The 9,893-nt window shown below is 26.7% G+C and overlaps 2 protein-coding genes across 2 annotated transcripts; both read right to left on the bottom strand.

The window, feature by feature from the left end:
- Positions 1-735: 735 nt before the first annotated feature.
- On the bottom strand, positions 736-1,918 carry LOC114192771 (expansin-B15-like). The gene is made up of 4 exons (XM_028082584.1): positions 1,707-1,918; positions 1,466-1,578; positions 1,178-1,362; positions 736-1,112 (listed from the first exon to the last, which is right to left on the bottom strand). The coding sequence occupies exons 1-4, from the start codon at positions 1,882-1,884 to the stop codon at positions 791-793; spliced, it is 798 nt and encodes a 265-aa protein (XP_027938385.1). The 5' UTR covers positions 1,885-1,918; the 3' UTR covers positions 736-790.
- A 1,977-nt stretch (positions 1,919-3,895) lies between these two features.
- On the bottom strand, positions 3,896-8,203 carry LOC114192810 (putative expansin-B2). The gene is made up of 4 exons (XM_028082631.1): positions 7,988-8,203; positions 7,318-7,430; positions 6,830-7,020; positions 3,896-4,423 (listed from the first exon to the last, which is right to left on the bottom strand). The coding sequence occupies exons 1-4, from the start codon at positions 8,175-8,177 to the stop codon at positions 4,099-4,101; spliced, it is 819 nt and encodes a 272-aa protein (XP_027938432.1). The 5' UTR covers positions 8,178-8,203; the 3' UTR covers positions 3,896-4,098.
- Positions 8,204-9,893: the final 1,690 nt, after the last annotated feature.

Genomic DNA, 9,893 nt, shown 5'->3' with positions numbered 1-9,893 from the left:
CGGTGAACACGATTATTTTCGGATTTTAATCGGTGGAAACGAATGTAAAACCTCGTAAGGTAAGTACAGTAGGTTAGAGTTACTTACGTGGAGCGGGAATCACTAGTCGAGCTCTTGGGATGGACTGGTTCGAGACGAAGAACGAATCCTAGCAGAGGGGTGGCAGCTGCTGAGTTCAGGGCAAGGGCAAAGGTGCCTCTGAAGTGTAGGGTACCCTAGGTTTAGGGCAGACCTAAGGCTTATATACACTGGGCCAACCCTTAGGCCCACTTAGGGGCAACCCACTAACCTTTAGGGCTGGAAAAAAGAAATGGGCCTTATATTATTTGTAAAAAAGTTCAGTAAAAAATGTAAATTAGTGTCACATTCATCCATAAATATTATAATAAAAAGAGTTCTCAGGAAACTTAAGGGCAAGACATATAACATAGCTAGTAACATTTACACATTTAAACCGTAATTAAAACTTTCTTTCTTCAATATAAATTGAGTTATTACCAATAAATATTTAAAGAAAAAACGGTAATTTGTCTAAATCATAATAATAAGATAAATTGGTCTCTAATTATAAAAATTTGTCCAGGCCCTTGTAATTATCAAAATATAGGCATTCATTTAGGGTTTTCTCTCAACTCTCTCAATGATCCAATTCAAACTAATGAACACTTTTTTCTTTATCAACAATAACAAATAATAAAATAAAATAAAAATATCTGAAGATAAATTAATGGAGAATTTGTTTGATTATATGATAGATTAAGTAATAGAGGTACAGGGAATGAAGAAAGATTCAAAAATTAACATTTGATATATAAGTTTGACCAGGTGTCCAGCCAGCAGGGATGACATTGGTAGCCACAACAGTCTTAGACTTAAAGTTGGTTAGCCTTATAGAGAATGGTGCTTTGAGTTGTGAGCCTTTGTTATATTTCCAAATTGCACCCCAAGATTGTTGCATGGCTTCCCATGAATTTGAAGAATCTTCCTTCAGTTCAACTCTCTCAAGTTCACCATCTCCATCTTCATATTCAACCATCACTGCAAAATAGTCTTGGTTCGATCCCGAGTCCACATGAAAAACTATAGACGTACGAGGATACTCGCATGCAACCCTGCAAAAAGTTAGACGTTAATTTTTGTTAACATAAAATCAAAGTATAGAAATTAAGATACGTACCTGTTATACTGAACGGCTATTCTGCCAGCGTTGCGTAACTGATCGGCTTCACCTGGACCTGCCATTGCATCAAAAGCAGCACCACTCAAATCAAAATGTGCGTCGGAACCACAACCAGGACACTCATCAGTGATCACTACCCTCACAGGGTTGCCTGAGCATGCTTTATTCCCCGTGCACTTCACCTTAATATTGTAACAAAATTCGAATGCTAACTATTAATAACATGTTTAGTATATAAATGATTATTTATATTAAGTATCTAAATACACATGTTTTAATTGGCACCTCGAAACAAGAACCACATCCTTTGCCTGATTCAAACAAAGGAGGGCTTCCTGCAGCTATCATCGATGAGAATGGAGGTTCCCCAACAGTTCTGCCATAACCACAAGCACCACCTGCATATATAATACAAAATATTATTTGGTATCAAAGTACTATATTGTCCAAATATAATTAACAAATTTTATTATTTAACCCTTTCAAAATAATTGTTAAAGCTTTACTAATCTATTTTTTGTAATACCTTCACTTCCATCCCCATTGGAAGGTCCATACCAAGTAGCCACAGCAGATGACCAATATGAATCAATGGAAGCATTGAAAATATTTTTGGGGTTGAAACAAGACGAAGGGACCACTAGGAATATTGAAAATGAAGCTAGAAGAGCGAGTGGATGAGACAATGCATGTTTATAAGACATGTTACAGTATCACTGTTACTTCCCTGGGTGGTGATAATTTTTGGTATATGTAAGAAATATGGCATCGTAGTATGGTATTTATAGGAGCAAACTAGATAAGCTGAACCGCAAGTATATCATACGATATAAGAAAATCCTCAGTTAAAAACAAATTTTAGAAATGAAAAATAATTAGTTATTTGAGTGACTAATTTATATATCAATTTATAAAATTAAAAAGAAAATTATTACTAAAATAGTCACTATTATAAATAAAAATGTATAATTGGTCACTAATTAATTAAAAATTAGTTTAGAAACTAATTTATTTTGGTAGTCAAAATTTAAGTAGCTAATGTTTATTGATCAATTTATTTTGATAGCTAAAATCATGGTAGCTAATTTTAAAACTAATTTAGTGACTAATTATAATTTTTTATTCATAATAGTGACTATTATAGTAACCAGTAATTTTTAGTTTTGTAAATTGATATATAAATTGGTCATTGTAGTTACTAATAATTATTGGTCAATTGGTCACTATTCAACAATTTTCTTCTAGTGATATATTTAAGGAGAATTCTAATCAGTACCTTAAGGGCATTGGTTAATAATAATTAATTTGCATTGGTTCTTTCATTTTTACATTGAAAGTTGAAATAATTAAATACATTAATTAAGATAGTATAAATGCATATAACAAATTTTATAAAGACAAAAAACATCCTTTTAAAGTTTTATAATAAGATACTGATACAGAATAATCATTTTAAAATTTTTAAGGTCTTTACTAAGACATTTTATATAGTTATTTTTTTATAAATTTATTAGATGTTTAACACTATTTTTGTTTTGTTGCTTGTTCTATTAATTTAAACTTCCTTATGTCTAATTATATTTAATCTTTAATAATATTAAAACATAGTAATTTTATTATTTAATTATTTTTTTATGAACATTAAATAAAATATGAAATACACATGTACAATAATTATGGACATTTTTGTCTTTAAATAAAATAAAATTGCATTAATTATAATTAAGTCATATTTAATTTAATATTACACTTACTTATATATTTCTTATAGGATTCAATACATATTAATTACCTTAAACAATGCTCTTAGAACAATGGTTAGCAAAATACTATACTTAATTCATAAATAATATATTTAATTCATAAGTGAGAACTTTAATATCTCTTTAATATCTCTTTAATGTATCATTCCAATAATAATTATGATTTATTTGTAAATTTTCGTTACATATAATAATTATCATTTATTTATAAGTTATCGTTACATATTCATCATAAATACTCATAAGTAGCATTTCAAAATATAAGTAAGGAAATAACAGCAGATACAACCCAAAACTTGAAGGTAATAAATTTATAGAAAATTATTGTTTGACAAAATTCATTTTAATAAATTTAACAAAGTTTTTAAAAGTGAAATTAAAGTAAATTAATTTTTTATTTTTTAATTAAAATAAAGTAACAGAATAATTTTTTTTTACCTAAATAAAAAAGTTGGTCAAAATTTTGTTAAAAAACTTTGTTAACATATAATAACTCTAGATACTATACTTAATTCATAAATGATATATTTAATTCATAAGTGTCTCTTAAATGTATCATTTCAATAATAATTATGATTTATTTATAAATTATCATTACATATAATAGTTATCATTTATTTATAAATTATCGTTACATATTCCTCATAAATACTCATAAGTAGCATTTCAAAAATATATGTAAGGAAAAAACAGCAGTTACAAAAGTTAATAAATTTATAAAAAAATATTGTTTAACATTTTTTTAATAAATTTAACAAAGTTTCTAAAAGTGCAATTAAAGTAAATTAAATTTTTTTTAATTAAAATAAAGTAACAAAATAATTTTTTTTACCTAAATAGGAAAGTTTGTCAAAAATTTGTTAAAAAACTTTGTTAACATATAATAACTCTAGATTTATACATAAATTCGTCCTTATATGAATTTACATAATGCTTTCTATATGGCCACCGCTTAAATCAAAACCTCATACATATATAGTGGCATGTACAAGTTGATAATTTTACATTCCAAAATATTAAAGATTTAAAAGAGAGAACAAAAGAAAGGATAATTAAAAGAAAGAAAAAAACAGTGAAATAGCATAAACTGATTTAAGTTTTATTTAGCAGAGTAGAGGTAGAAGGAGATGATCCAAGCAATAGAAAAGTTTGGATTCAGAAGTTGACGATTGATCTATATGTGTGAGCCAGGGTCCAACCCTTAGGGATGACATTGTTAGCGACAATGGTGCTGTGAGATTTAAGAGTGGTTAGTCTGATAGAGAATGGTGCATTGAGTGGAGACCCTTTGTCAAGTTTCCAAACTGCACCCCATGATCTCTCCATGGTATACCATGCACCTGAATCTTCCTCCTTCAGTTCAACTTTCCCAAGATCACCATCACCACCTTCATATTCAATCAGTATTGCAAAGTATTCATCGTTCGATCCACTGTCCACACGAAAAGCTATTGACACACCTGGGTAACTGCATTCAACTCTGCAAAAGTAAATTCATTCCGGTGTTAGTGTTTATAATTTTTTTAGGGTTAAATATGTTCTTGGTCTTTTAACTTTCAATGAAAATTGAAAATGGTTACTTCTCAAAACTTTGAACTAATTTACTCCTTCAACTTTAGAGACGTGTGTATTTAATCTTTTTAACTATTTTTTTCGTTTAAGTTTATTTGAGGTTCCAAACGCATTTTATGATAGTATTTGAGTTATTTATATCGTTTAACTTATTTTTGCTTCAATATTGGTTGAGAAATGCGTATAAAACATCAAATAAACTTAACAAAATTTTGTTAGAAAGACTACATTTATCCAATTTTTTAATATAAGAAACTAAATTGATCTAAAATTTTGAACAATAATTAATGCCAAATTTGACTAAAAATTAAGGGACTAAAAATATATTTAATCTTTTTTTATATGGGTTGAAAAAATATTCTAATTATTCCGTTTTATAAAAATCAAGGAGAATAGGGTTTTATAAATAAACTTATTTACGAGTGAATAAACAATTTCCTCAACGTAAAAGCTGACGAAGAGGAAGTGTTTATTGTAGCTCAAGTTAAAACAATTAATAAATATTAAAGAGTAAAATTTTTATATTTTGATTGGTGTTTGTGTCCAATCATAATCATTTGTTTAAAAGCTTTTATTTTTTAATAGAAAATAAACGAATGTTAAAAGATCTTTTTAATTTGTATATTCAATTGCTTGGTACTTTATACCGTGTATGGGTTTTGACAATAAATTTTGTAGATATAAAAGTCTGCAATAACAATAGAGGACCAGACTATTTTAAAGCACTTTCCTTTAATAAGAATAAAGAATGTTGATAATGACTATTACTTGTATCGATGGTGGTGTTTGGTTTAAAAACTTTGAAGATGTCACCATTTTTCAGGATGGATAAAAAATTCTAAATACTTAATTTTCAAAGCATAGAGCTTTTAAGGTAGGGAAAAGAAATACAACAGTCAGGGAACTTTTTGCATTTGTTGCAAATTTTTTCTTTCTCTTTATTGTATATGATTTTTTTATATAGATTGAGACAGCTCAATTATACTTTATATATATATATATATATATATATATATATATATATATATATATATATATATATATATATGTTTTTACTAATAAAAGAAGTAATATCTTCACTTTAGACATTGCGAATTCATTTTTAAGAAAACTAGCATAAACACAGGTGCTATCATGCCTGTGTACGTATTTTTTGAATAATATTAATAATTGATGATATTGTAATGTTATTAAGTTAATAAACAAAATAAAAATATGTTTATAAAAAATAAAGTAAAATGTATGGAGAAAATATGAGAAAAATAATTGTTGATGATGATGAATAGTAGAAGAAGAAAGAAGAAGGAGATAAGTAAATAGTTTTATAAAATTTGTAAAAGTAACTCTTAATTATTAAAAATTTAATAAATAATTAAATTATAAAAGGTAAAGTTGAAATTATGAAATATGAACACAAAAGAGGGAATCCCTTTATATATAGTTATAGATAAAATAAAATATATAATTTGGATAAGGTTAAGTTGAAATCTGAGTTAAAAGTTACATATTTAATAAAAATCACAAAAGTGATAATATGTAAGATCAACAGTACGTCAACCCATATTTTTATATTTTTAGAATTAGATTGAAATTATTGTAGTGATGTTTTGTAAGAATTTTTGTATTGTTTATTTTATTTGAATTTATGGTATGTCTAGTTATGAAAAATTAATTTAATAATAAAATAATTTTTTATTTACAGTCTGATTAATCTTTGACACGATATTATAAGGATAATTTAGTTTTCAAAACTTATAATGAAAACATAATTATATAATTTTCTTACCTATTTAAAAAAACTAGAATAAATATATCGTTTTTTCTTAATAAACTGGTAATGCCTCAATATATTTAAACATTCAAATATAGTTTTTACCATAAAATTTGTTAGATGTAGGTCAAAATAAGAAAAATTATAAATGGAAAGTCAAGAAGGTTGAAATATGTATTGAAAATATAATAAAATTATGGGAATGTTGTCACATTAGAAATATACAGTTAATTCTCTTTGTCACGTGGTTTAGTTAGTTAGATAGTTAATTAATTAACAGGAAGTAAACACCACCGACACTGTATAAGAATGGAATGATAGAAATATAGAAATGAAAAGAATAAAAAAATTTAATCACTATCACATTAGATGTTACCAGGTAAACTTTAAATCTAATTTATTCTCACAAAATCAAATTATAAAATAATATTCGTATTTTATTTATATATTATAAAATTATTTTATTTCTAACGATACGATTGTTTCAATAAAACACTGATGCACATAGATGAAAAATATTGTGAGTAATCTTAAAAGCCACACCTTCTATATTGAATGTTTATTTTGCCAGCATTACGTAGTTTCTCATCTTGGCCTGAAACTGCCATGGCACCAAAAGCAGAGCCACTCAAATCAAAGTGGTATTCAGCATCTGAGTCACATCCTGGGCATGCATCAGTGATCACTACTCTCACAGGGTTCCCTGAGCATCCATTATTTCCTGTGCATTTCACCTGAAATTATAACAAATATCCATGCAAATCTCAATTAGCTAATATATTAAATTTTGACTCTCTGAGTATTAATACAAAATTCATTAAATTTAAAAAAAAAAAAGTAATGCGTAAATTTTTACTTATAAATTAAAGATGACTTTGATTTGACCTTTTTTATGTTATTTTTCAATAGACTATTTAATAAATTTACTTGTGAAATGGACCGAATGACAGACACGAATTATTTAACAGTTTCGAGCATTGAAAAAGTGTTTTATCATTTTTTTTTTCTAATTTTATATATGTTGTGCTTACCTCATAACATGAACCACAACCTTTGCCTGAATCATACAAAAGAGGGCTTCCAGCAGATATCATTGACGAGAATGGAGGTTCCCCAACAGAGCTTCCATAACCACAAGCACCACCTACATATATAATTAACAACCAACCATAATAACCGAAGCCTTTTCGACCATAATTCAACCATTGCTTTCACAGTTTATAAAATTAGGAGACACATAAGATATGACTTAACCCACCTAGAGGATCAATGTCGCCTTCAATTCAAAACTTTAACAATGAGGTATGAATCTTTCTTTCGGTAGGATATTCAATATTTTCATCGCTAATGTTATATGACCTTGTTACGAAATGAACTTTAAACGTAACTCAGTCCCACAAAACTGGTTTATAAGATGAGGTTTGCACTCCACTTATACAATATGAAATTATTTTATCTTTAATCGATGTTGGACTTCCAACAGACTAAAATTTATACTTGAATTATTAGTAATATATAGTTTACGCCGAAAGTTAAGAAGTATACTTTAAATCTAACTTAAACTTACAAAATTTTGTAAAATAAGATTTATATTTACTTATATATTATGAATTGACGTTATTTTTAATCGATGTGAGACTTTTGATAACATGAGATATCACCAAATGGATTGTCTAAACATACTCTAAAATTTGTTCTTACCTTCACTGCCGTCTCCTTGGGCAGGTCCATACCAAGTGGCTAGAGCATGTGACCAATCTGAATAGAAGGTGTATGAAGCAAATGAAATGTTTCTAGGGTTGAAAGAAGAGGAGGGGAGAAGATGAAGTGTTGAAAGTGAAGCTACAATGGTGAAAAAATGAGAGAATGTACGTAGAAGTGTAAGAGCCATATTATCACAGAGAGTGTTGGTAATAGTTGCTTATATGGTGTGAGAAATATGGCATGGATGATGCGGTATTTATAGAGGAAAAGAACTGAGAGTGTGCATAATTTCCTAACTGCCAAATATTTGAAAAATATTGCACATGGAAATTTAGAAAACGTATGATATTTAAAAAGAGTATATTGCACATGACAATTGAGTCCGACATTTTGTTTCTTTAAAGAATAAGACAAGTGGGATGTTTGAATTTGATGTACAAGACGTACATTCCCTCACGCATTCTAAAGATATGCTTTTATTTATTTTTTTGTTATATTTTTTTTTTTTATATTCGGAGAACTCTCACCACAAAAATTCATGTAGGGTTATATTACATATTAACTTGTTAGCCTATATATGGGTCAAACTATTGCTTGTGTCATTTTTTTTATCAACAAATTTAAAAAGTCTAATTATTGATTTAATCTTTCGATTTATTGTTTTGATTCATTTGTAATCTCTTTATTATTATTATTTTTTGTTTAATTTAGTCTTTTAAAAAGATTCAATTCAGTCTCCTTATTATTTTTAATTTAATTTAATTCTCCTTTTAAAAAAATCAATTTTATTCTCTCAAATCTCAAACCTAATGAGTAATTAAGTTTAATTACAAATTATACATACATGTTAAAATAATTTTTTAGACTTTATATACCAAATCACTCCACCTAAATGTAATAAAGTTAAATATTTAGGTGGGGTGTAAAAAATTAAATAATTTTTTAGGTGGAGTGACTTGATGTATAAATTATAAAAAATTATTTTAGTATGTATATATAAATTGCAATTAAACTTAATTATTAATTTGATCTCAAATCGGAAATGAAAAAATTAGATCATGTAAAATAAGAGGATTAAATTGAATAAAAAATAATAAGGAGATCAAATTGAACATTTTAGAAAGATATATAGGAGCACTAAATTAAATGAAAAAAAATTGTATTCGTACAATTTGTTGAAACAATTGATTAGCCTACTTTAGATTTCAGATTTAGGATACCCAAACATTATGACACAAATTTCCTTATAGAACATAATAACACAAAATTCCCCAACTCTTAAGAGATTAATTCTCAGCGTCTTTCATCTTTCACAGTGCAAAATTTCAAGTTTTATTTATTGAGAAACTACTTACAAAAATAAATTTCTAGTTTATGTTGGTAAGCAGTTTTTCTATCGTTAACATTAAAAAAAATCTTAACAAACTTGGTGTCATCGATAAAGAAAAATGAATGGAAACATTAAAAAAATTACTACATAAATGTCCATTTAAAAAAAATATAATTCGCATGTGTCAAAAAATAGCCTGGTATTATTTGACGAGAAAATCCTGACTAATATCAAATAAGAAATAACATAATCTAAAAAGAAAATATTTTACAATGTGAATAAAAAATAATTCTTAGTAGCATCGATAAAAAAAAATCATAGCCAAATCAACCTAAAAAAATATTTTTGTGTTGGTCAGGAAAATTCCAATTAACATTAATAGAAAAATAATTTTAACCTACAATGTTTAAAACCTAATTTTAATTGATATTGGTTGAAAACCATCTCAAATGACAACAAATTAAAATAACCTTAATTTACACAAATTCAAAAATAATGTGAATGATATCAAAAAAATATTATTATAATGTTATCAAGAAATTTTGAACTAGAGTTGGTTGATAAATAATGTTG

The sequence above is a fragment of the Vigna unguiculata genome, chromosome 7, assembly GCF_004118075.2.
Source record: "Vigna unguiculata cultivar IT97K-499-35 chromosome 7, ASM411807v1, whole genome shotgun sequence".
Classification (NCBI taxonomy): Eukaryota; Viridiplantae; Streptophyta; class Magnoliopsida; order Fabales; family Fabaceae; genus Vigna; species Vigna unguiculata.
The sequence above is the reverse complement of the archived record's forward strand: the minus strand, read 5'-3'. Positions and strand labels throughout refer to the sequence as shown.

Bases quoted from the DNA above. Each gene is read 5' to 3' on its own strand.
- LOC114192771 (XM_028082584.1), bottom strand. From the start codon at position 1,884: ATGTCTTATAAACATGCATTGTCTCATCCACTCGCTCTTCTAGCTTCA. The intron at 1,579-1,706 runs GTATTACAAAAA...TTATATATGCAG, and splicing joins CAATGGGGATGGAAGTGAAG to GTGGTGCTTGTGGTTATGGC. The intron at 1,113-1,177 runs GTACGTATCTTA...AACTTTTTGCAG, and splicing joins ATAGCCGTTCAGTATAACAG to GGTTGCATGCGAGTATCCTC.
- LOC114192810 (XM_028082631.1), bottom strand. From the start codon at position 8,177: ATGGCTCTTACACTTCTACGTACATTCTCTCATTTTTTCACCATTGTA. The intron at 7,021-7,317 runs GTAAGCACAACA...TTATAATTTCAG, and splicing joins GTTGTGGTTCATGTTATGAG to GTGAAATGCACAGGAAATAA. The intron at 4,424-6,829 runs GTGTGGCTTTTA...TTACTTTTGCAG, and splicing joins ATAAACATTCAATATAGAAG to AGTTGAATGCAGTTACCCAG.